Source organism: Lepisma saccharinum, chromosome 9 (assembly GCF_977018435.1).
Source record: "Lepisma saccharinum chromosome 9, izLepSacc3.1, whole genome shotgun sequence".
In the NCBI taxonomy this organism is placed as follows: domain Eukaryota; kingdom Metazoa; phylum Arthropoda; class Insecta; order Zygentoma; family Lepismatidae; genus Lepisma; species Lepisma saccharinum.
The window spans coordinates 73,441,248-73,469,215 of record NC_139237.1 but is presented as its reverse complement, the minus strand read 5'-3'; the positions used below and the strand labels follow the sequence as shown (position 1 = coordinate 73,469,215).

The window sequence follows — 27,968 nt, the reverse complement described above, 5'->3', positions numbered from 1 at the left end:
ACGGCCAAAGAAAGACAATGTTCCCGGGGTATTCCGAACCCACCATCATGAGGGAACCAAGAGTTGTCCCGGGAAGCGAATGCATAAGGGAGTGTGGCGGCGAAGTCCTGACCTGTTACTACGAGTTTGTGCTGGAGGATTACGCGACATTAACAGAGTAAGTGCCCGTTGTAAAGTTACGATAACAGGTGGCAGCACTATTGTCTTGCCGTGTTGCCAACTCTACTTGGATTCATTAGATGCGTTGCCACTTTGTTGCTCGAACTCCACAGGTTGACATCTCCTCATCTGAGCACTTTCAGTTATTATTATTTTACGTATATTAAATGTTCATAAATATTGTACTCCTTCACTGTTCACAATACCTACTATAAGGGAGCTACAGGGTGAGGAAGTCAGATTATATAGAAAAACAAATACGTGCATACACATGAGTGATGTAATAGTTACAGTCGTCTTGTTCAATATGCTTAACATCTGTTTGAATGCATGCTTCAATTCGACGCTCACAGTTGCGTAAGACATCTGCTAGTGAGATAGAAGTGATTCTGGAGGTGACACTTGTGATCCTTTCTTTGAGATGGTCCAGGGTCTTAATTTTCTTGGTGTGCACGATGGCTTTTACGTGTCCCCACAAGTAAAAATCCAGGGATGTTAGGTCTGGCGACCGTGGTAACCTTTCACCTATATAATTTGATTCTTACCTCTCCCTGTATAATGATGGCAGGATTCTGTTGTTAATAAGTTTGATGGTTGTAGTGTGAATGTCTACTTCTCTACTAAGGGCCGCAAAGTTTATATCGAGGCCGGAAAATACAGGAGCAACGAACAGACATTGGATTGGATAAACACAATATGACATCAATTACAATTGGAGATATGTGGTTTCGAAGCTGATTTTACTGTCAAAAATTAAACCAATGTTCAGTTTTTCTTTGATCTACACAAGCGAAATGTTCAACTTCTCCTTGCTTATTTTCATCAAGGAAGTTTTAATAATATGTTATTTTGCCATCATCAGGACCTTATACTAATAGGCTTACGAATAATAACATTTATAACTTTTACATCGTAATGGAAATCACTGGCAACTTGCATAAATCATTTAATTATTCTAATACTTAGTGACATCAATTTTTTTATATTAACGGTTCCTTTTAAAGTTAGCTTATTTTTACATGTTTTACCAGTAAATACAAGATATAAATTTTGTGATTTTTACCAGATTTTAATTACGCTTGTAAATACAACAAAAATAACTACCAGTATTTCTAAGAATTCTGAGGATAAAATTTTCCAGTTTAATTAAATGCTGCCATGTAAACCTATGTTTTTATAACATTTTAATGGTATAAATATTGTGAGTTACAACTGAGATATGGCATTGAATTTGAGCTCTTTTTTCAGTTTTCTAACAGTTATAAATGGCATTCATAATTTCAGCGCATGCGTCAACTGTTCCACCACGAACCAAAATGACTGCTACTTGCCGCAATGCATCTCGGGAGATGGATACGAGACTGCTGTGAAATGTGCCAATCGAATGATGCCTGGACCTCCCATACATGTAAGTTAATGTTTGGCACTCGCTCGAACAAAAACTGCAAAATAATAACAATAATAATGCGCAGGCCTCACTCCCACCTGCCAACCAGTTGAGAAATCATCCAACTAGTTATTGGGTAACGTGTGGTCAGCACGACGAAGCCCCAGTCGTTGTTGTAGGAGGTTTCCATGACCGGGTTACGCTACTCATTCGTAGCTCCCCAATTTCCTCACGATGGTGATACACACACCTACACACACACACACACACACACACACACACGCATGCACACACATACACAGTCCTCACAAAAAGTTTGGAATATTGTTACATTAGGTCAATAGGTGATAGACACGATCTTGAAATGCAACAACAGAAGGTATCTGTCTGGTGGCCTATTGCCTAACATAATAATATTGCAAACTTTTTGTGAGTGTATATATATGGAGGATGCATATGTCTGTGCATAATGTCTTATTGAACTTGAATCAGCCGCCAAGCATTCCTGGACTTGAGCAAAACGTAGCTTGGCTAAAGTAGTTACGTAATCATAGCGGGGAATGAGTTGTCACACGGACACGGATAATAAACATGTGAGTAGGTTAGGCTGGACTCATGAGGCCCCAGAAAAGGCATAAAAATTCATTTTTCAAAACTATTCAATCAACAGGTACTATTTTCAGTTCTATCTTCCACGGATAATAAACATGTGAGTAGGTTAGGTTGGACTCAGGAGGCCCCAGAAAAGGCATAAAAATTCATTTTTCAAAACTGTTCAATCAACAGGTACTGTTTTCAGTTCTATCTTCCCCAAGATGACACATATTTGCAATCAGGGGTGCATGCATTTCCTTCCATTTCCCTGAGATAGGACCCTGTTTGATTGATTCCCTACGCAACTAACCAAGTTCTGTGGGCGGCATCCGAAGCCTCTTATATAACCTGACCAGCACGAGAAATCAAACTTTCCAACAAATGCATTTCTGTTGTTTTCTCAGGTGTGCAAAGGAGACTACATCGTTGTTGACGTGGAAAACAAGCTGGACGGTGGCGTCACCACCATCCACTGGCACGGAATCCTTCAGCGAAACAACCAGTACATGGACGGAGTGGGGATGGTCACCCAGTGTGGCATTCCGTCGGGAACGACGTTTACGTACAAGTTTCTTGCGGAAGCTTGTGGCACGTTCTTCTGGCATTCGCACTCAGGTGATGTATCCTCTCAAAACTTTGTTTTAAGTATACTTTATTCTCAGATAGGCTAATGGGACTGGACCTACAGTTTAAAGTTGGATCCGAACCAATATGTGGTTCCTCCGTTTCCACTACTCTATTAGAGAGGGCCTTGAAAGAAGATTAGATGAAGTGAAAACTAGGAATAAAGGATATGGTGTTGTCCTGTGTTTTGTTCGTGCTGAGTGCCCCTTGCAGCCTCGGCTTTTAACTTAAGTCAGAATGTTTTAGATAAGGTAAGGGCGGGTGCAAAATAGCATAAATGCTGACGGACTCAAAATTTTAAATTAAAAAAAAGAAAAAAATAATATAAACAGGTAGGATACTGGTAAGAGGAAATGAGCAGAGTGTAAAAGATAACGTAAAAGTAAGGCAAGTACACGAACAACGATAAGAAACACAGGAAATGGTGAATAAAAATGGCTGACAACGCTACATAAGATGAGCAGGCGCCAAAATGACAAAGTAGAGGAGTTAGTAAATAGAATAGAGTATTCAGGTTAAAAATTGAAATGAAAATGAAATTAAACAAAATGCAATCTTGCTTTTAAAAAAAAGGGCACCAAATGATACCCATGCACATTCAATTATAATATGCAACGATGATTTCCAATAAAAACAACCGAATAATTTTAAAACAATTTAATGAAAAAGTCGTATACACTGAATGAATTTGTGTAAAATGCATTAATTTCACACCAAAGACTGTCTCCAAATCAACATTTCTTTTGCTCGTAAATTGCAATGCTGCGAGATATATAAAGGCCTATGTTCACCTTGCTGAAAAGAAAGAATATTACCAAAATGAAATAAGTGACAAATATGACGAAACAATACATCGAATATTGCGAAAAATGCCGAAAATCGGGGGAAATGACCTAAAACCTGAAAATTGGCAAAAAATGCAAAAGAATGCACTTTAAAATTACCTTTTTGGTATCGTGTCCGAGATGTCAGAAAAAATATGACATTTCATCAACTTCCGCTCCCTACTGATGACATTACGTTTCTCTCTTAATACTTGCAGAGTTCCAGAGGCTTGATGGCATAGCAGGGGCTTTGGTAATCCGAGATCCGGATTCCGACAACGTACACAGGGGACTTTACGACTACGATGAACCTGAACACTATATATTCATCCAGGACTGGCTGCACGAGCTGGGATCGAACAACTTCCCTGGACGGAGATTCAGGAACGTCAACCAACTGCCTCGCAGCTTTCTCATCAACGGAAGGGGACGGTTTCGGGTGAGTTTGGTAGTCGTAAGCATTTGGTTGTCAGGTGCATTCGGTGGCGGTACAGACACTTGCATTTTTTGTGATAACGCATAAATTCTGATTCGAAGGCTAACTAAATGTTGCAGAAATTATTGGAAATAAAAAAACCTGAATATATTGAACAGAAAGCAAATTAAAATTTATTGTTAATAAGTTAAATTAGAACATAAACGAAAATTACAGAAAACTGCCAAAAAAAATAGAAAAAAATCTTAGCAATATTTTTTTAATATTGTTAACTGGTACTGGTGGGGTATATAAGCTGTCTAGTAGCGGGTGTTACCTCCCCTGCAATGAATTACAGCTTGTAACCGCCGTGGCATACTTCGATTAAGGTTGGCAATCACTTCTTGGTCCAATTGCTCCCATTGTTCTTGAATAGCACGTCTTAGCTCTTCAATTGTTTCTGAAACAATTGCGCGGTTTCTGATATGTCGTTTCAGTTGATCCCAGACGTGCTCTATCGGATTTAGGTCCGGACTTTGTGGTGGCCATTCTAATCGCGTAATTCCAACTTCGTCCAGGTACTCCGTGACAGTATTCGCAATGTGAGGACGCGCATTGTCATGCATAAAAACAAAATCTGGGCCTATGAATGGTGCATATGGTACTACATGATCTGCCAAACATTCTGTAATATACCTGCGAGCTGTCATTGCCCCATTCTCTACAAGTACCAACTCTATACGTCCTTGTAAAGAAATGCCACGATCTTCCCGTGCTGTTGTGCATCGTTTCCGACCAGAACCCGGTCTTCTACCATAGGAACCAGTTGCATCATACCGTCTGAGAGCTTCATGGATAGTACTTCGTGCTATATTTAGCACCCTAGCAATATAGCGCACACTACGACCATCATCACGAAGAGCTACTGCTTTTACTACCTCTTCACGTTTCATTTTCAAGCTAGCAAACTTACAATACACTTACAAGAAAAACACCAGCAACGACAATGTTATCTGTTACTATAGTTACTATGAACCAAAATTCATGCCTCTCTAGACATTAAACAAAATAACATCAACAGGAATTGAAAATCAATAAATTAAAACAAAATTGCATGAAATTAATTTTGAGCCTACTAGGTGTTCCAAATAAGTAAATACGAGTAAATAAATAGATAAATAATAAACGGAAAAACTATGGAAAATGTTCAATAATGAATGTTCAATTGATCAATGCTTAACTGAGAGCGTATTCATAAGTAATTGCAATTCAGATGTTAAATATTAAGGTGTCTGTTTTTTTTTTTGTCCAGCAGTATATAATATTATATGTATATACATAGAAGTTGGAGCATGCAAAATTCCATTTTTGGAGGGCACACACGGATTTCCTGTTTTTTAATCAAAAGTTTACACAAATACATTTTACTGTACTTCTCTATTTTTTATAATTTATGGTTATTTTAAAAACTGATAATTCCGAAACATATAAAGCTGTAGACCTCGTTTTGGGCTCATTTAGAATGTGATGAAACGGAAAATCAGAAGTTTGTCATTTGAAAGTAACGAAAAAACATGCATCTATTTAATTTAATGCAGGTTGCGATTTGAAGGGGTGATAGGAGGGATACCTCTGCTTTGAACCATCAAATCTCTGATTATGAATGACGTATCTGAACCAGGGATCATCATTTCTAACTCACATGTATAAACTATATTGAACTTATGGTGTTCCAGTTGAATTCAATCAAGTTTACCTCACCGTAGCTACATACTAAAATTTCGTTTACGCAATTTCTGGCGACTATGTACAGTGGCGTAAATTTAAATGGGCTCGTGGGGCCTAAGCCCACCCAATATTTTGAAGTACTGAAAGTACTGTAATTGTAAAACCGCAATCCTTCAGTTTTTAGAGCAAAGCAAGAAATTGACATGGCTACTCTTGATACATTGAAAAGGATTGATTCACCCTGTAGGAGGAGGTAGTTCAGGAGTTAAAGGAAAGCCATAATTTCTAAAGCAATTTTTTCAATCTTTGGTGGACAATATGAATAGCCGATTTGAAAACGCATGACATTTAATGATTAAGAACGTGTGTTTTATGCAAACATGTCAGGTGAACTGTAATATAAGCGAAAGCATGTGTGCGCCACTAAAATTCAAAATACATTTCCACCTCACTCAAGGATTATGTGAATTCAATTGAAATTGTGCCAGTATCGACTGCTGAATGTGAACGCGGGTTCAGTGCTACGAATCTAACCTTTACTGAACAGAGTGAGATTAACTATTTGCTTGTACCATAGAATGCATCGCCGTAAATCAATTTCGGTGCTCGTTGTTGGTGTTTCATTTTCATGAGATATGAGCTCCAATTACCATTTTAAACATTCGATTTAAAAGTTATTGAAACATAAATATGGTAATCCGCGATCATTTTAAGTTTTATTTCCCGACGTCATTACTGCCTTCTTCGAATTTTTTTATTTTCTAAAAATTTCGCCCCTTCAACCCCCCTCTGAATACGCAAGTGCATAGGAGTGTGCTGATATGAAGAGCCTCGCCAATATCCATGAACGTGAGGTCTTCTCCGATAGCCTAGTGTTCGAACTGAAGAGGATGAACTATAGAATTCTCTTTGAGAGGCGTAGACATAATTCATTCCCAATAGGAAAGTTTCCTCCACAATAAGAATATGAGCATTTATTATATTTTTTTAAAAAAAAAAAAACTTTCGCAAGTAACCTAACTTTTGCTGGCATTTCCAATCTTTGTTAAAATGTTTGAAATCTTATACAAAAATTGCCTTCTTCTAAAATTAAAAATTGTCTCCGTCTTTATAAATATATATGCAACCTTAAATATAATATTTTATCGCTACTAAAATTATAATTATCACTATAATGACACATGTTGATTTGATAGTTTCTTTCTCTCATTCTCTTGCTCCATTCTCCTATTCCTATTTTCATTTCTCGCTTTGTTTCTATTTCTTCTCACCTTCTCTCTCTTGTACTCTTTCCCTCCCCTCTTTCTTCCGTTATTTTTCATTCGCCTCTTTATTTCTTCTCTTTCGTTCTATTTCTTCCTTAATCCTCTTTCTTTCTTACTTTTTCCGCCCTTCTTCCTTTCCTCACTTCCCTTATATCCTTCTTTCCCTTTTCCTCTCTAAGTTATATTTTTACCCTCTTTCTTTTCTTGCTTCTCTGTTCTCTTTCCTTTTCTCGCTTCCTTTCTCTTCCATCCTTGCTTTCTCTTTTCCACTCTTTCTTTCTCTTCCCCTTCTGGTTCCATCTTTTTCTTTCATTGTTTCTTTCCCCCATCTCTTCCCTTTTTCCATAATATTGAATAATTGGAATATTGTATGATCATAGTATTAATGTTTGGTGATTATAATGTAATAATTATCATGGACTTTTAGTTCATAAAACAGCGTACTGGAAAATTTATTTGTACTTAACAATTTCTTCTTTTTGTGACTGTCTTCTACATTCAAGAATTACAGTATCTACTTTATTTCTGTGTACACAAGTTTATGAAATTAACAGGGAACCATTCAAATTAAGAACGCTGTATCAATGTCGATATTTGTTTCAAGTTGTTGATTTCGATTCGGTTTTGTTATATGTAAGAAGATTGACTTAAATGTCTTGTGTCGAAAGTTGCAAAATGAGTTTTTATCGAACGATTTAAAGTGAAATAATGTTTATGAAGATAAATTGTGCTCTTTTAATTCTTGCAACGTAAGTTATATAATATTATGGAAACCTAGTTGAGCGCTGAGGATATGAAACTATTTTCGTAAATTGAGTAATAGTCTGCTCATCCTTCGCGTACTGTACAGACTATATTCAGTGTAAACTATAGTTGCATCTTCCACGTCCGGATATATGCCTTAAATAAAATATTTATGTTACAACTAGCTAATCTGCCAAGACAATAGCTGATATCTCGTGAACTGTTGATGGAACCTACATTTTCCGACTTGTTTATTCGATAATGATTGGTCAGTTGCCCGTAGAGAACATCATGTGTAATTTGTAAGTAGAGCTCCAACTGATTTTCCCTCTGCTTTCAGGATCCAGAGACTGGCCAGAGCACGAGGACGCCTTACCACGTTTACCGCGTGGCTCCCGGAAAGAGATACCTCTTCCGTGTCATCAACGACGGGTCCCTCTCGTGTCCCCAGCAGCTGCAGATCCAGGAACACCGGATGCTGCTCATAGCGACGGACGCTGAGAGAGTGGAGCCGGTGTATATAGACACTCTCGTCTCCTTCTCAGGTCAGTTCAGGTCATCGAATGTATTGGTATTTGTACTTTGGTTATTTAGCGTCGGGGGCTTTTCTGCCACTTCCAGCTAAATGATGAATAGGTGAAACTGATGAAGGGGCACTCACAAAGAAGACTCATGCTCAGACCAAGTCTCGATTCTTGAACTTAGACCACTGAGTGGTTATTTTGATAAATAACACACACACATATGCACATGCAGGGGAAGTATGAGAATAGGCCCTTCCGGTTACTACGCCCTTGTCTCTGGTCGTATATCTTTATCTTCTTGGAAGGGGGATGGTATATGGCCAAAAGTCACTGGACACCAAAGTGAACTTGTCATGGTCTGGAGCTGATTTTCCTGGTTTGGGCTCGGACGATTGGTTTTGGTCAATGGCAATATGAATAGCGGTGTGTATGAGGACATTTTAGACACTAGCATGCTGCCCACACTATGGCAACAGTTTGGAATGGGCTTTTTTCTCTATCACCACGATAATGCCCCTGCCCATAAAACAGTGTCCATTGCATCGTGATTTGAGGACAATCAGGTGGATGTGTTTAGCTGGCCCGTCCAATTCCCCGACTTGAATCGCATAGAACATCTTTGGGATGAACTGGAGCGTCGGTTGCGTGCTACACCCACTCGACCGAAAAGCACTCATGAACTATTCATGAGGCTCCAGGACGAATGGAAAGAAACTTCCACCAGCAATATACCAGAACTTAGTGGAAAGCCTGTCCCGAAGAGCAAATGCTGTAATAATAGCGAAGGGAGGTCTGACATCTATTAGTTACCTGGCTAGTGTCTTTGGAATGAACAGCACTGGGTGCCCGGTGTCTTTTGACTATGTAGTGTATACCATCTCATTTCCACAGGGTCAAAAGAGCCGACAGAGGGATATATTATATCCCTCCTCCCTAACGGGGAGGCACTATGTTGTCCCGTGTTTGTCCTTACATGTGTTGAGTACCTCTGTGCAGCCTTAGCATTTAACTAGCGTATGGTTTTAGTCCTCAGACATGACCTGGGCCCATGTAACGCTGACGCTCGCACAATTCTAATTTCAACCAATCATTAGTAAGTATAAAAAGATTAAGAGAAAAATACATGAAACGTTAATCAGTCATGAACTAATAATGGCATGAGAGACACAGATGCAAGAAAATGCATTACTTTTTTGGCTCAAGTAAAAAAATGCATTCCAATGCATCTCTGAATTCATCTTAACACGTCTTGATGCATTCAGGGTTGCAATATTCGGCAAATCCAGCACCAGGAAACCAACACACGGTAATGTTACTTGATGCATTTGAAGTACATAAAATAATTTTTGATACATTCTATTAACATCATTGGTAATTAACTATCTTTCTGCGAAAACGACATCACCTACTCAAGAATGTTGAGCAATGTCTAGTAATAGTTGAAAGTTGAATCAAACATAGGAGAAATTCGTGGAAATGTGTGTGTGTGTGTGAGAGGGGTTGTCATCATGCTAGGACTTGATACAGGTGTTTCTATTTCTATTGAAGACGAAGTAAAAGCTCGAGGTATCATAAAAGGGGTTATGTTGATGTAGGACAAGAAGATAAATGGGCTGCTGTGTTACAATATGCAACAACAGCGGACGGAAATCAAAAATTCTCTCTCTGGAGCAAACCGTGGAGTAGAATGCTTGGTAAACATTGATGTGTTCAGAAATTTCATGGAGATGTCGCAACTTCTTTTTGTAGTAGTGATTGCTGCATTTGACCACTTTTTCTTAGATCTGACTTGCTAAATTCTGGGTTAAATTGAAGGTTATAGCTCCAACAAACCGTCTTCCCCCCTTTTGGCATGCTACTGTTGTGAAATCATCCATGTGATGTCATGACATAAGGCACTTGTGAGATTTTAATACATTTGTGGTATAAGTACTTACACGATCTTCATTTCAGTGTACCTTCTTTACTTAACGCCTAGAGTTTTCCTGTAGGGAACAGAAGTAAGAGAGGAAGAAGGAAAAAGAGAAAAAATTGAGGAATAAAAGGAGAGAATAAAGAAGTATGGAAGACAGAAAATGGGAAAAATGTAGTTATATTAGATTAGATTTATTTTCTTTTTGTGCGAGCCATAGGCTGTACGCACTACATATTTTTTTTATTTTTCTACACTATTTTGTTACATTTAGTTTTCTTTTGAGCTGTCTCTTACTTTGTCCCCTATATACACATTATTCCCCTCCATCGACAGTTCTTCTTCCAATCTTTCTTCCTTCTTCCTCGCCCCACTTCTCTTTTCCTGCACTCTCACCAAAACACGCATACATTTTGCTTTACACACACTTACACTATAAAGATGGCTCGTCTGGAGCATGATCACTCATTTCGCTGCCTTCTCTAATAGCTTTCCCCCGCCGTTCTCTTACTTCTCCCAGGTATTTCCCCACTTGCTGCCCCGCTTCCTTTATCTTTATTCTGTCGTCTACCACTTCTATCACCTCCCTCCCTGTTAAGTTTTTCATCCATTTGTCCCTTAGGTTACGTGTAGAAGTTCAGTTCAGTAGGATATGCTTGTCCGTCTCCTCCCCCTCGCACAAAGGACATATAGTTTCTCCTGCTTCGTTTCTCTTTCTTAGTTGTTTCCATCCCCCTAATCTGAACCATGCCAGCGCGCTTCTTTCATTTTTTCCCACAACCTGGATATATTTCGCTTTCCCCCATTCTCTTACTCTTAGCTGTTCCCTGATTGAGGTCTGTTTGGCAGTCTGCTATTATTTGTTGTCTGTCTATGTCCAGTAACCTGTCTCTGATTTGATTTTCTGTTGAGATGCCCCCCTTCCTCCCTCTTCCCATACCCAACCCATTCCGCTATTATATAAGACATTTTTCACTTCCAGACCCCAGCTGTAAACGTTTTCCTCCCTTGTCTGTATTTCCAAACATTTTCCCCTCAGCGTAGTTTGGCCCTCTTGTGATAATCGCATCCAATATTTAACAACCCTCATCCGTGCTTGTACCGCGTCTCTGTTCAGGCCCAATTCCTTGAGAATCCCACAGTTGGCCGTGCCTCTGCTTACGCCCATTACTCTCTTATAAAATTCTGTTTGTATGCCAATTATTGTGTTGTCCCCCCTTAACCCCCACAGTTCTATTCCATAGTTTAATGTACCTAATACTATTGATGAATAGAGGTTTTGAATGACAGGGAAAGGCATTTGAGGTGCCTTGTTTATTGTCCTTATGACTTGTTCTATTGCAAATTTTGTTTTAGTTTTTCTGGCCCTTATGTGGTGTGTCCAACTCCCTGTCATGGAGAGTGTTGCCCCCAGGTATGTGAAGTTTTTAATCCGCTCGATTTAACCCCTCCCGTATGTCCATGTCTCCTGTCTGCTAAATATGTAGCCATTTTTGAAAGCAATGATTTTTGTCTTCTTAATGTTTACCTTCATTTTATATTTGATGCACCCCTCATATATGCTATCTATGCCCCTTTGAAGACCCTCTATTGTCTCGGACTACATAGAGATGAACAGAGAGAAAGATAAAGAAAGAAAGAAAGAAGGAAGAGGAAGATAAAGAGAGAAGGAAAAAGAGAAAGAGGGGATATAAGAAGAAGAAAGAGAAAATGAAGAAAAAGGAAGAAGAAAAGACAAAGAAAGAGGGAAAAGGAAAATAAAGATAGAAGAAAAAGAGAAAAGAGATAAGAAAAAAAGAAGAAAAAGAAAGATAGAGAAAGAAGAAAAGGAAAGAGAAAGGTAGAAGAAAAAGAAAGAAGGAAAGAAGAAAAAGAAAGAATAAATTGAAAATGAAGATAAAAAGAGAAAAAGAAGAAAGAGCTACTCAACAAGAAGAAAATAAGGCAAGAAGTAGATTGTAAAACACAGGAGGGAAGGCGAAAATGTAGAGAAATAGTTTGAGACCCAGAAAGAGGAATATAAATATACATATATAAATAGAGAAAGATAAATTTTAAGTTTTTAAAAAGTATTCCGTGGAGAGTTAGGGAACCCACTTGTTCTTCCCAATAGGCACCTACTTATCGATATTGATTTACCAATCAATATTGCCGCCAACTCCTTCCCATAAAATATAATATAGTTAGCGCCACTGATCTCTTGTAATCATAAAAGGAAATGATGCCTTTAATGCTCTCTTAATGTGATTAAACTATGTTAGTAACTAAATTATCTTGTTTCCAAATTTTCAGGTGAAAGATACGACTTCGTACTGGAAGCGAAAGATTCTCCAGGAGCCTACTGGATCCAGCTGAAGGGCATTGGCGAATGCACGACCGAAAACTTCCCCAACCAGCTTGCCATTCTATTGTACAAGGGTGCATCAATAAATGATCTCTCGAGGCCGCTTGAATACAACGACACGTTGCCTGAAGGAATGGTGAGTCTCTTTGCATGTAAATATTTGAAATGACTTGTCAATGTCGCAGTTCCTAGAATACTATACAGCCTTGTTACTGAAATCCAATAAGTATATATTTTTTAATTTATGATACAATGTTTACAAAAATACTATAATTATATTTATGTCGTTATTGTAATGTAAGCATCGTCAGGAACGAAAGAGAAAGAAATATTTTTAGGAACTTAGAGATTCAATTTTTTTTTGCCACAAGTAAACTTTCCACTTTTTTTTAGAAGAGAAATTCTGAGTATTCCAATGAATTTTGCGGCAGTGAAACTTCCTTAAAAGCCACTCCGTAAGTGGTTGTTGGGTCGGAAACTGAAAAATATCTGAAAAATCCAATGTTTCCGTTTCATCGATTGATTAGGAACGCTCTTGCCTGCAGCAATAGGAAATTCCATGAACTCTCAAAGTTGGATCCTGGGAGAAAATACGAACTTTCAAGGGTAGTGGAGTCCCTTGAAAATCGTACTGATTTCATTTATGTTTGAATATTACGTAATTTTACTCATTAAGGGTTCAAACAAAAACTTGATTTGTGAGTCGTTGCACAAAGTGTCCTATATTCACATTATGGACATCCATGCGTTACGTGTATGACATTCGCACATAAAGTGTAAGGTTCTAGACATGAGATTGGATTAAAATATTCATAGTTAACTTTGTGGTGTCTGCTAACAAATGGGAAAAAAAGCCTAAACCAGCTGTTGAATCCATCCGCTTTCAAATCAAACTTCACGGGGTGAATGTCATGAAATTATAATATTAATAAAAACAATGTTTCTCTTTCGCTCACTCAGTCGCTCTGTTTTCGTCCCTTTGTGACACTCCCTCTTTATTTTTCCTCTTTCTCCATTTTAACCTATCTTCTATCCCCTTCTTATCGTCTCTGTTAATCCTTTCCTCCCTATCCACTTTTATTTATCTTCTTTCTCTCTTTATAATCTATTTTTCCTTCATCTTTCTCTGTATTTTTATCATTATTTCTCTATTTATCGTCTGTTATCGCTTGTTTCTTCCTCCATTTTTGTTTATTTTCTTTCTCTCTCTTTAACGTGTTATTCCTATCCTGTCTCTCTCTCTCTCTCTCTCTCTCATTTTTAATTGTCGGCTATTGCTCTCGCTTCTATTATTGCTTTCACCCTCTGAGTCTCTTATTTCTCTTTCCTCTTTGCGTCTTTTGTGAGCGGGGTGTAAGGGGTGACCTTCCACGTAGTACACCCAAATGTCAATCTCACTTCCACGTTAGTGCACCCTGGACTGAAGACTAACGAGGCTCTGGCGACTGGCCCCATGGCCAGTATAATTTTGTTTGTATTGTCCTGTTCTTTTGTCCTTATGTGTGCTGAGTGCCCCTTTACAGCCTCAGCTTTTAACACAAGTCAGAACATTTTAAAATTTTTAGTTATCCAACGTTAGAGTTGTTATTTGTACTGGTAAGGGGCTGGCCCCTGTATAATCTGACGGGAGCAAAATAGCCTAAGTGCTGACGCTCCCAAAATTTTAAATTCAAATCAAATCAAATCTTTTGTGAGCCTCCTCTCTTTTTTTTCTCTCTTCTCTATCTCTCTCTCTCTCTCTCTCTCTCTCTCTCTCTCTCTTGTATAATGATCCTTTAAAAAACATCACATGGTTTGCAGCCAAGTTAACATGTTGCTACAGGGTGTTTAAAAAGTAATTGACCTGAATTTCGGGACTCTCACTTTTTTTACTCTCCCACAGCTTCTGAACAGACTGGATGACGACTGCGATGCTCCCGACAGAGACGGGAAATCCATTTGCGTCGCCGATCTGAGGTACGCAGGGGACATACGGAGGGAACTCCTGTTGGAGGACGTGGACTACAAGCTGTACATGCCGTTCGGATTCTACGGTTTCGTGAACCGGGAAGAACTATTCGTCCCTGGCCAGTACCACCCATTCATAAGTAAGTGCCATGCATGTCATTCTATTCCTGTCATTGCCGTCTATAGACCAGTGTTACGTACTTTGGATGGCCAAATCCAAAAATATCTGGATATCGGATATTCTGATATCCGAATTATACAGATAACCGAATTATCAGGATATTCGGATTATCCGGGTTATTCTAATATGCGCATTATCCTGAAAGTTTTATTGTTTATCCGCTTTATGGGCTATCCACATATTCTTTATTCGTCATTTTCGTAATTCACAGTACGGATTTTCTACAAATCCTTCATCAAATTTGTTCTTTCCGGATATCCGGATTATCTGGATATCCTATTTCTTCCGGATATTCAAATTATCCGAATATTCAGATATCCTGATTATCTGGATATCAGATTTTTTCGGATATTCAAATTATCCGAATATTCAGATATCCGGATTATCTGGATATCAGATTTTTCCGGATATTCAAACTATCCGAAGATTCAGATATCCGGATTATCTGGATATCATATTTTTTCCGGATATTCAAATTATCCGAATATTCAGATATCCTGATTATCTGGATATCCTATTTTTCCGGATTATCAAATTATCCGAATATTCAGATATCCTGATTATCTGGATATCCGAATTTTTTCAGATATTCAAATTATCCGAATATCCAGATATCCGGATTATTTGGATATCCGATTTTTCCGGATATTCAAATTATCCGAAGATTCAGATACCCGGATTATCTGGATATCCGATTTTTCCGGATATTCAAATTATCCGAAGATTCAGATATCCGGATTATCTGGATATCCGATTTTTTCCGAATATTCAAATTATCCAAGATTCAGATATCCGGATTATCTGGATATCCGATTTTTCAGGATATTCAAATCCGAAGATTCAGATATCAGGATATCGGATAATTCGAAATCCGAATATCCGATATCCGGATCTTGTGGCCATTCCTATTATGTACAGCGTTTGAGTAAAAGATTAATGTACTTTTGGATGATAAACACTACGGAGCTACAATAATGCCCACCCATGTCATGTGAATGCCAAATCTCTAAATTTCAAACTTGGCGGTGCATCTGCATAGTTCCTATCTTCACCGTCAGGGCTCCGCCACTTTCAGGAATGGCATCTTCCGAAAAATTCATGCACCAGTGTTCAACTGGGCTTTGACAGACGCTTTCAATGCATACAGATAAATTGAAGTATAGAATCGGCGAAACAACTAACAGGATCATGTTAGACGGAGTTGGATTACTGTACACATTTGTCGAGATACAAGTGGAGCTCATATTGAAAATCTATATATGTAACTCCATGGCGGAGTGGTTATCACAGCGCGCTACGACGTCAGGGAGTTCCGGTTTCGAATTCCTGTCAGGGCATGGGCGTTCTATGTGACTGACCCGTCATAAATTCCATCATATCATCACCCATCCTCATCGTCGCGATAAGCCTTAAGTGGCAGAAAAGCAACGCTAAATAACAAGAACCAAATCAAATTTATGGTATGTAAAACTTTCAGACCACGCCTTTTAAATGGCACTACTTATAACTGTAACATTTACCTACCTTGGCATGACAAATTAATAGTGCATTGAAAATTAACGGACACACTGTATCATAATTGCACCCTAAAGTTTTAAAGGGAGACTGCCATTATGAGAGGAAAAATAGCAATAGGGGCTGTGTTCGCCCCCCCCCTGTAGCTTACCTTTGGTGCGCTTATGTCATTTATATTATCCAACCATATACATCCAACGTTCGAATTGGATAATATGTAAATGGAATAACAAACTCTTGGCAGCTTTCTTCGTCATATTTCAAAAGTTTTTAAAGTACGACAGAAAATTGTCAGATTCATAGGCGTGCGCACGAGGAGCGCCAGGGGTAGCTGGGCATCCCCTAATGTGTGCTCATTAAAAAAATATTAGAAACTACCACAGAAATAATTAAATAATATCCGTGTTTTATAAAAGTAAAGAAATTCGTTCCTTCTGAGATGTCTCTCTCAAAACAATGTGATATTGGCCGCCCCCTGCAACCCCCGTTATAGCTCAGTCTCAGACTATGATAATATTTCATCTTCATATACCTAATAGTTTCTGTAAAAAAACAAACATGGAGTTACGACAATTAGGCTAGCATGGTGCAGATAGGCAACCGAAACTCCCCATAAGGCACCCCCAAATAAATTAGTCTGCGCACGCCTGTGGGCAGATCCTCTGTATTGTGACGTACACTCCACGTCACTGGATCCTTACTCCTGTCGCAGTAAGCAAGAGAAGTCAGCACAGGTACTCTGAGCCCACTCAGGAAGTGGAAATAACAGGAAATTAAAATTAAACTTTAACTTCGTTTACTTACTTAAGATTGAAACTGAAGAAAAAGAACATTTATATAACATTCACTTCAATCAGAATCATGATAACAACATTGCGAATACAATTAGCTTGCCCAATTGACACGAGACACGAGAGATCCATTAAAATTCAATCCCGTTCATTCCCTAGACACCAAAACTCAAAACTGTTCAGTGTTCTCTCTCATATCACCACGTTGCATACAATTAACTTTTCTCTTCGCCGTTTTCAGCGAGTTAGAATTTTGACTTCACCGGTAGAAGATTATGACGCAATTTTAAATCATGAGCCAAATTAATTTAACTAATAGAACTCAAGCCTGGCACGCCTCTTTAAATACACATCTTCTAATGGATGGAAAAAAATAGAGCCTATCGCCCCCTTCCCATCCTCAAAACGTCTAAAAGCAACAACAAATCGCTAATCCTGAAATGAAAAGTCGTTGTCCATCTGCGATGTTTCTATAGATTGTATGTTTGTTGTATTGCATGTTGTTTTCGTAAAATTTTGACGTTTGTTGGTTCAACGTTGTTCAATTTTACTCAATATTGCTTTTTAAATTAAATTAATCTACCTCATTTATACTTTGAATTGTGTGACTTAAGTTATATTATTATGTGTGTCAATTACGTAAATGCAGATAAAGCTTGCTTTCCTTAGTGCAATAAAAAATTCGAATAATAAAGGATATACGCACAATTAAGTATAAGAACTGTTAAGTGTATAATAGGAAATAACATATACCTGGGATGATGTATAATTTACACGAGAAGATAGTGTAGTTTCAGCTCTTTGAAGTATCAGCTATGTACTCTGTACTTTCTGCATGCTTCACTTTTCAGACACAGACACAAATAAAACCCAAGGTTATATAAAACCTACGTAATGAATCGGTACGTGGCTGGAAAGATACTAGATGGCACTGACAGTCCATGACGTCGAAGTCATACATCCAGGGACTCGGGCTGTACTGAAAGAACGAAAATCTAAGTTGTATAACGTGAAAGTAAAGCACAGACTAACGCACTGTAAAATGTTTAGGGTTGTCCAGTACCACCCATCGCATTGGTTGTTGAAAAATAAATGTAGGGACACTCGACTGTGGAAGAAAATTTGAGCATAAATTATTAAACTTAACACCGGCGTATGTACCTAAGGTCTAAATCACCATCCCTGAGACCTTCTGTAAACAAACGGTCTCACCGATTCGATGTATCACTCCGCGTCAGCTGATCCATGACCGCAATCATCTGCTGTTACACTCATAGTTCGCCGCACCTATTCATTTTATATAAGAACCTCTGAATGTGAGAACCCGTTCTCAAAACATCAGACGAATATGCAGCCGCATACATTGTTACTCTCCCGGTCATTCTCTCTTTCATGACCCTTAAAACTGCAGACACTGACACACCACTGCGCTGGGATACCAACTTAACCACTTCATTTACTGGTTTCTCAGGATACTACTGACAGAACGTTACATAAATATTGAGTAGAATCTGTTTCTCACCCCTTTTCAAAGGCTGTCCTTGCTGGTGTTTTGAAAACAAGCTCGGAGTAAACGGAGACTTTCCCTCACGCATAGAACTCGGCATGTTATTTTTCTAAGGCTAAGTCAGGCAATATTACTAAGTTGCACTACTTCCTTGCTGTTCACATGATTATTTTTAGAAAATAACCAATGTTATAAAATATCATTATGTACACAAATCTCTAAGCTCATTGAAAGTTATATTACTACAAAATGTTCACACTTATCTTGCCTTGCCATGTCACCAAGTTATTTTACGAAGTGCACTATATTTGGCGGAACAAGAATCGTTATTAGGATGCTTGTCAAAGTTTCCAACCGCAATAAATTTACGAACTTTTTGTCTTGTTTTGATCATCATCAATATATTTATTGGACTTACAGCAATGCATATGGCTGTTTATGCCCATTATATATTTTATTTACATAAGATACAATTTACATAAAATGTACAAACAAATTTCAAATACACTCCTATCTATATCAAACCTTAGAAATATACATTACCATGTTATATCATTTTGTCTAAAAAATGCAAGTAAAATATATTCAAAGAAAGAAGCCAAATTTATGGGAAATGATTACTGGTGCAAAGAGTTAACCATAAAGGTGAAGCAATAAGTAAAAAAAGAAAGAGCATTGGGTTTAAAGTGAGACGTCATTTGCGGCAGCGTATCCCATACTACAAATTTGCATTGTTTTACCTTACGTAATGAATCCTGTAACAACGCTGGATTTTCGTGTTGTGTTGATCATTTTACTTCTATGAGTTTGCAATGCTTTCTGCATGCAGGTGGTTTTGTTTACAGAAGGTGTCAGGGTTTGTGATTTGAACTATAGGTAATGTGCGTTTAGATTGAAATAGAATGCGAATGAACAAAAGTCATAACGTAATTATATAGTTATTTACAGTGGTGAATAATTGCCAGACATGTTATAGATGAAAAGTGTGGACTTATGTATGGCGGTGACGGTGTAAATTTCAACGTAACGTCATCGTGAAGTTAAATTTGTTAAAGTGACGTTTGTGGATATGTGAAAACCATACTACGATAAACAAATCCTACCAGCCTATACGCGTATTGTCAACATACTATGAACTACTATGTCCCTCGGCAAACTGATAACATATCGTAATTATTTTTTTCAAAAGAATTAATAAAAATTAATATTTGTTTAAATCATATCTGATAAGAAATTCAAGTCGAAATTTTTAATATGTACCCAGTTACCGACCAAATAGTGGTTTTCACTTTAAGTGTAATAAATAAAATTACTATGAATCGACAACTTATGAACAATGTATTAAAAGAAAATTAACAACATACACACTTGCATTTTCATACCAGTATCAATTATTCGATTTTGTCAAAATTAGCACATGCAATATCAAAGTTCTGTGCATTCGTCAAATTTAAAATAAAAGATTATTGCCCACTTTATTGACTTATATCTTGCATATTTTTGGCAATTCGAAAATACTTATCTGAATGTTTCTTATGAAGATAAGATGGCCGACCATTTTCGTCTTTCCGACACGTCACTATTTTTATGTCCTTTGGACTTTAAAGGCTCATCATGGCCTTTTTTAAGATCGAAACACAAATACAATGCTTCTTTCCACAGGATTATCACGTTTTACGGATACATCTTGTTTTTGTGAGAAAAATAGACCCAATTTAAGTCTCTGTAAAAATTAACGACTCCATCCTCTGAGTCCGCGATCTTTTAGATGATGCAGTGTATCAAAACTCACACTGTTACAACCATATGCACAGAATATCAACTTGTTAATATTTTTTAAATGATAATTATACAATTGTACCGTGTTAATACATGAAAATGATTGTAAAATAAAGTTGGTACAATAAAACAGATATTACAATACTCTATTACGTGTTTTCGTATCTTTTTTAATTATCAAAGGTAAATAAAGGTTTTATAATTTTTGTGGGAAAAGGGTTTTTTACGCACATCTTAGATTTTTCCCTCTTTGAGAATTGGCTATGTTTCACAACTTTATAACTTTAGGATTACTCTTCAAGACGCTTATTGTAACAAATCTTAATTTTATTGTCGAAATTCCACAGAAACGTATTCCAAATGGTTTGTATGTGTTGGTAATCCGTATGAAATGCATGTTCGTACCCATATACGTACTTATGAATGATCAAGTAAAATCTGGTGAAACCAAACGTATGCGCGTTTTTGCATTAATTGGCAATCTACGGTAAGTACATTCCTGATCCATCATAAACCAAATTACACCGCTGAGTTATAAAAATATTTTTAAATGCTTGAAGTTTAGATATGTCCTTCAATTAAAACAAAACCAAAGTGATGTAAATTTAATTTTGGGCAAATATAAACCTCCAAATACGAACAAAATCTTGGTTTCAACTGATCGCATCATTTTATTTTTATTTTTATAATGTTACTCTTTATGGTACAGTTATAATACCCTCACAAATCCTTAGGTGTAGCTTAATTCACTACAGTTGGTAATAAAACTCACAACTTCCAAGACCAATTACACTTGGCGAAACTGTTCTTTCTTCTTGAGCAGGGACAGCGATATATTTTTCAGTGTCGCCACGAGGCACGTAGTCAGGGGGGAGGGCTCGTGGGCTGAAACCCCCACCCCTAATACATACTGTATTTCAAATTTAAATGGTGTATAGTGGAAATTAATTTTACTTTCTTAGCAGGATTCAACATTTTGTATCTTCAAGACTTCTATCCCACTTTAGCGTGAATGCGTGTTTTAAAAAATGGATCGTGCTTGTGCACAAAGTAAGTTGAACGTAGCTGCCACCGAGATGTGTAAGCTACCTCAGTGTAATCACTTGTCCTCACAGTGTTTTGTTTTATTTCGAACAGAGGCCAACGTCCAGTTCCCGCCATCTTCGAGCCTCATGGGAAATAACCTGTCCTTCACGAGTCCTCCCTCGCCACTGCTCACGCAGATGGAGGACATACCGCCGGAAGCCTTTTGCAGCAATGACCGCATCCCCGAGAGGTGCCAGGGGAAGAAGCCTTGCTACTGCACGCATGTTCAAACGCTTCCTCAAGACGCCGTGGTTGAAGTTGTACTCGTGGACACTTGTAAGTTTTTGACACGAATTTATTTAGTTATTCATACAGTTAAATAGTGCCAAAGAGGAAAGAAATCAGTGGTTTTACCTCAGACTTAATATACAAATAGATTATTACAATTGCTCCTGCTTTAGTAGCCTTAATATCAGGTGGTTATAATTAAAGTGACGGTGTTCAGAGTGGTACAGCACGGGCTGTAATGAGAGTAGCAGTCTGAAACTTCGTAGATATGCTAATGAAGCAATGCGCTCGCGAATTATGAAAAAAAAAAAAATAGTTCCAATTCTCGCCACCAGGGTAAAAAATGGCGCTGTAAGCAGTCAAAACTTGGTATAGTTACAGGAAAAACACTATAAATCGCAGAAAACAATACTCTACAATTTCACTATTCGAATTACATGAACATTACTAAAGGAAAAAGCAACAAGCGTCACCAACAACAACCAGGGAGCTCACACAATGGTTAGGCAATTTCACCGACTTTGACGTCAGAGTTATGGAAAATTCCACGTTTTGACTGCTTACAGCGCCGTTTTTTACCCTGGTGGCGAGAATTGGAACTATTTTTTTTTGGCATAATTCGCGAGCGCATTGCTTCATTAGCATATCTACGAAGTTTCAGACTGCTACTCTCATTACAGCCCGTGCTGTACCACTCTGAACACCGTCACTTTAATTATAACCACCTGGTACAATAATAACTTAAGTTTTTGATGTCATTATTGATGGGAAACTAGAATGGTTTTTCTTCTTTCCTTTTGAAAGGGTGGGTAATATATACAACCTTGGTGACAATGAAGTTCGACCAGAAAGGAATACGTGATTAAATGCACAGAGGCATAGGCGGTGGAATGGGTGACCCGCAGAAGTGACGCATGTGTGTAAGAGGAGGCGTGTGAGCAGGCAAGAATCGTGATCCCAGCATGTTGCACCCAAGGTCACGTAAAAAAAGAAAACGGGGAACTATACGCGTGACATTGAACTTCGACCAGGCACCAGACCCATACGGGAAATTCAAGATAGTGGCGCATTCGACGGAAGCATGACGTCACGGACACGATAAGGGAGTCCGCCGTATATAAGCACGTGCTGTGCACCGAGGAACCGCAGTGCATCATCACCATGGCCAGGGGCAAACCTATTGACAACACCGTGAGGAGAAGAGTGGTGGAGTTGCAACGGGATGGACTCAGTGAACGGGAAATAGGGTGCCAACTGAACTTACCCAAGTCAACCGTCCACTGCATCATCAAACACCACCAAAATACGGGTACTACAGAGCCAGGTAAGGCCCCCGGTGGAAAACGCCTGCTGAGCGTGCATGACCTACGGATATTTAGGCGCTATATCCAGACCAACAATCATGTTTCTGTGGCCGAATTACGACTGTGGTCTCGAGAACGCTTTCACATTGAAGTGTCAACCAGAACCATTCGCCGTTACCTACAGCGATGCAGTTACCGAGTGTACAAGGCGAAACGTAAACCCTTCCTTTCCATGTTGAACAAAGGCAATCGACTACGGTGGGCACAAATGTACCGGGGATGGACATTTCGGCAGTGGAACAGGGTTTTGTGGACGGACGAATCCATTTTCAATGTTGTGTACGGGAAAATACGAAAAACAGTCATTTGTCGGAAGGAGGAACAGAATGAAGCAAAATGTCATGCACGTCGGGTACAGAAACCTGCGTCAGTGATGGTGTGGGGATGCATGACGGCATCTGGGGTTGGCCCACTACACGTCTGTGAGGGCATTGTGAATGCACACGCCTATACATGCATACTGGAGCGGCATCTTCCCACAGTGCGAAGGCATCTGTTCCACAGGCGGCGTCTCATCTTTCAACACGACAATGCCAGGCCTCATATAGCGCGGCTGACAAGAGAATGGTTGACTCGCCATCACGTGCGAACTCTGCCATGGCCACCATCGAGTCCCGACCTCTCGCCCATTGAGAATGTGTGGCGTGTTCTTAAGCGACCTGCAACAGAGGGGACCCACGACAGTGGCTGCTCTTATCGCCTGCCTGCAGGAGGAATGGCACCGCATCGATGTGGAATACCTTGAACGACTCGTCCGCAGCATGCCCCGACGCATTGCCACAGTTATTCGCCGACGGGGCGGCGTCACACCATGGTAAACAGGATCCCCTCTAACAGTGGTCGAACTTCAATGTCACGTGTAGATGGACGAAAATGTTTTATTTTGTGTGGACACCATACATTACTGCGTTGCAGCGGAAATTTATGTTTTCCTTTGTTCCATGTAGCCTGCTGAATAAAATATGTTCAGCATATGCATGTGTTCTCCTTCCTTCACAACGCACGCCTATATTTGTGACTGGTCGAACTTCATTGTCACTAAGGTTGTACATATATATAGCCTATTTGTGTGTGTATGTGTGAATCTCCTATATATACAAATGTGCACAGAATGTTGATTTATGGTATATCAGTTGACACAGTTGCCGACCTCCGTGGCTTAGTGGTTATCACAGCGCGCTACGACACCAGAGATCCCGGGTTAGAATCGCTATAGTGCATGGCAATTCTTTGTGAGTGTTCTTTCATTAATTTCATCATATCATAACTCATCCCCATGGTTGCGATTAGCCAAAATTTAAAAAAAGTGGTAAAATAACCTAATTCAATCAATCAATCATTTGATTGAATGATTTAATCCACTAAATCATACATAATACTCGTACAATAGGAACAACGATATTGATTTTGATTGATTGAGTTGGTGTTTTAAGTTCACTTTATGCACAGTAAGGCTAAGGTACAACGATATGGACAAGTAAAAATTTATAACTATGAAGGTTTTTAACAATGATTTGTTATGTATCCTTACATTATTGTTGTTACTTTATACATCGTGGAAACATATGAAGTTCCAATTATTACATTACATTACAATCCAACCATTACATCCAACTATTGAATGTGTAAACTAATATTATCTTAAATATGTGTTTGTTGACTTTGATGCGTTACAAGTTGCTTGTATTTTATGACAATAATGAACAAGAAAGTGATTGTGTCTCAATTGATTCATTTTTAGTGCATCAATCCGAAGAGCAGTTGTAAGAAAATACGCTTTTACACATTTCTTCGAGTATTTTGGAGCGTCACAAGTTCCTTGGTTGTTGTTACATTTCCTAACTCTGTGTTTGCAGTGCAGGGTGTGAATCTCAGTCACCCCTTTCACCTTCACGGCTATAAGTTCGTGGTCCTCTGCCAGGGGAGGAAAGAGGACGGAGAGATCTCAATGGAGGAGGCCATGAGGATGGACTCCGACGGACAATTGCAGAGATTTCTGGAAAAACCACCCTTCAAAGACACGGTTCCAGTACAAAACAACGGCTACGCTATCATCAGATTCAAAACGGACAATCCTGGTAAGTGCGCACCGCTTTGTTGCTACATTCTAATGGATGGAGGGTGATCGGTACAGTGGGATGCACAGGTATTGCTCGGAAAATTGTCCATGGCTACTTTTATCAATTTTTATATTGCATCCTATGTGTTTTTAAAGAATAGATTTTAACGTATGCGGGTGTACAAGTTATCATCAGTTTGTTTAGAATTTTATTAAATTCTTGAACTTTGCGTTGGGTAAAATCAAGCACATGAACATAGTGATGGGCAATTTGCTTGGTAATACGTATGCATCCCACTGTACCAAGGGTAGGCACACTCCCACATATTACGCGAAATCTATAATATTTTGTCACTCGACGAAAGGAGGCAAACAAGTGAAATAACTTTTCTCTCCAAGCTTACTAATGGTAAAATAGATTATTTTAATCTATTGTAGAATTTAAATTTTTATGTACCACACTAAGAACCAAAATGGCCGAAGCCACTCTGGCCACTCACAGGAATGGTGTCTTGTTTGGGAGGGACCTAGATATTTTCAACGTTACTTCCCTCGCCTTCCAACAAAAACTGCATTCCACATGCATGCATGCGTTTTAAACCTACACTTAGCTAAATACATACTTCTAATAGCTTGATTCATATATTTGCCATAAGACCAAAACGAACTAAACAGGTTGGATATAATTACATATACAGGGGATGGACAAAAATATGGAAACACCTGCGAAGAAAAGCCGGAATGCTGTAGCTAATAAGGTGCAGGAGCGCCTTTAGCTTCCAAAACGGCCTGCAGTCTCCGAGGAATAGACAAATTCAAGTCCTGGATGGTAGATAATGGGATCTTGCACCATTCTTCATGCAAAGCATGGTCACAATCCTTCTGAGTGTCGTTCTGTCTCTGTCACTATTATGTCATCATGATCTTGGATAGAGTCCCTCTCGATACACTAAATAATATGGCTACTGTGGGTAACAGAGGCTCCTGCAAGGCAGGCATCAACAATTTGCTCTCTTTGAAACACTGTCAGCTCGGACATGATTCAGTATCAACTGCACTGCACGCTATCTACAGCGCAACTGTCGACTTCTACCAGGCCGACAGGGTCTTATCTCACGGCGCAAAACAAAAGAATGTCAGACTTCTAGTGGGAAAATTGCGTCGATATCACCGGTTCCGATGTCATGGTGTTTCCATATTTTTGTCCGCACCCTGTATAATGATAACCCATGGCACGACAGGGTTTCAGAAATATCTCCCGGCTGCCAGTCTCCCTCCCACAATCCTACCTAGAGATGTGGAGATCTTCAACAGGTAATGGGGTGACGTGGGGTTAGCACGTCGAACCCTCAGCCGTTGTAGGAGATTTCCGAGACCGGGTTACGCTCACTCACTCGTAGCTCCTCAATTTCCTCACGACGGTGGGTTGCCACAGGCCCTATACACAGGCCGAGAACCCAGGCGGGCTCCAACCCATGCCGTCCCTCAGTCGAAGCCCAAATGGATGATGATGCTCTTTGTTTACTGTTTGTACTAGTTACGGGAGTAATTGCGTTCATTAATACAAGGGTTGGATAAAAAGTAATGGCAACACTGCTGTCCCGTGAAAGGGGCGAGTCACAGCGCCACAACCGTTTCGTGGTTGATAAAGGAATGTCAGACGAGGAAGTATAGTGAGTGGGATGCGATTGTATGTTATACAGCAGTGCTCTGAAGCAGAGGACGAGAGTGCAAGCGCCCTAACAATATGTTTAGGTAAGAAGAACAACGTCTGCCAGGCAGACGGTCAACGCAGCCTACTACTGCACCTTCTTGCAACACCACCTTCGTCTCGCATTAAGAAGGAAGCGACGGCACGTTCTGGCACGGTGTCCCATCATTCTGCTTGACAATGCAAAGTGTCACACTGCGAACACTGTGACGGCGCTCCTGCATAACTGGTAGTGGGAGGTACTGGAACATCCGCCGTATTCACCGGTATGAGACCGTGTGATTACGACCTTTTTGCCAAATTGAAGGAACCACTGGGCGTGAAGCACTACGACACGCGCGAAGCCATCATACGTGCTATAGGGCGGTCACTGCGGGACATCGACAGAGATGGACGCGCTGGCAGAAGGTCGTAGAGATGGAGGGGGGGGGGGGAGCGATTACATTGAAGGAATGTAACACGTGCTCCTCTGCCAATACAGTCAAGTAGCAATAATAACAGTGTTGTCATTACTTTTTATCCAACCCTTGTAGTTGCTAGAGCCAGTGGCGTGCCCAGGGTATTTTAAATGGGGTTACCTAAATTTTTTTCAGTAGACAGTCATCATTTTGCAATCTTTTATTGCCTTATTCTTTTCTTCAGGAATTGGATGTGGGTTATGAACCCCACTAACTGCTCACTTAGGCACGCCACTGGCTATACTGTAAAATATATGTGCAACATATAGACTACTCAATCTTTATTGAGAAGAGACAAATAAAATCCTGCGTCATTGTTACAAAGCTTAACATGGCTATTAATTTTTTAATTTCCTTTCTAGGTTTCTGGCTCTTCCATTGCCACCTTGTGTACCACATAATCACAGGAATGCAGATGGTGTTCTACGTGGAAGGGGGGTTGCCACCCCCTCCACCAAACTTTCCAAAATGTGGCAACTTTAAATTATGAGCTTACATTTTAAAGATTCATTACTGTACATAAACTGAACGTCATTTTCCTAAGTTAATTTATTTTTACCGCTTAATAATATTGATTTTTATATTTATATTAATTTATTTTCCATAAAACCCACAAATAAATTCAAGTTGCAAATATATATGTTTATTTTATTTTTTAAAAATCCAAGTAGCTACCTTTCAAAAAATTGAGACGCACACATTTCAGTGCCGGCTCAGAGATGAACGTCTTTCAATTTCATGTGCGCACAAGAAGTAAAGTTATACCACAATATATTCAACCACACACGATATATACATCTCTACATATATTTTTCCTGAACT

At 39.1% G+C, this 27,968-nt stretch overlaps 1 protein-coding gene across 1 annotated transcript; it reads left to right on the top strand.

Moving 5' to 3' along the window:
* Window positions 1-35: 35 nt before the first annotated feature.
* Window positions 36-27,636, top strand: LOC145992471 (multicopper oxidase 3-like). The gene is made up of 10 exons (XM_083128853.1): window positions 36-157; window positions 1,444-1,567; window positions 2,545-2,755; window positions 3,807-4,027; window positions 8,081-8,285; window positions 12,469-12,656; window positions 14,403-14,607; window positions 21,378-21,602; window positions 24,775-24,996; window positions 27,509-27,636. The coding sequence occupies exons 1-10, from the start codon at window positions 48-50 to the stop codon at window positions 27,634-27,636; spliced, it is 1,839 nt and encodes a 612-aa protein (XP_082984979.1). The 5' UTR covers window positions 36-47.
* The last annotated feature ends 332 nt before the right edge of the window (window positions 27,637-27,968 follow it).

Bases quoted from the DNA above. Each gene is read 5' to 3' on its own strand.
- LOC145992471 (XM_083128853.1), top strand. From the start codon at position 48: ATGAGGGAACCAAGAGTTGTCCCGGGAAGCGAATGCATAAGGGAGTGT. The intron at 14,608-21,377 runs GTAAGTGCCATG...TATTTCGAACAG, and splicing joins CCAGTACCACCCATTCATAA to AGGCCAACGTCCAGTTCCCG. The intron at 24,997-27,508 runs GTAAGTGCGCAC...TTTCCTTTCTAG, and splicing joins ATTCAAAACGGACAATCCTG to GTTTCTGGCTCTTCCATTGC.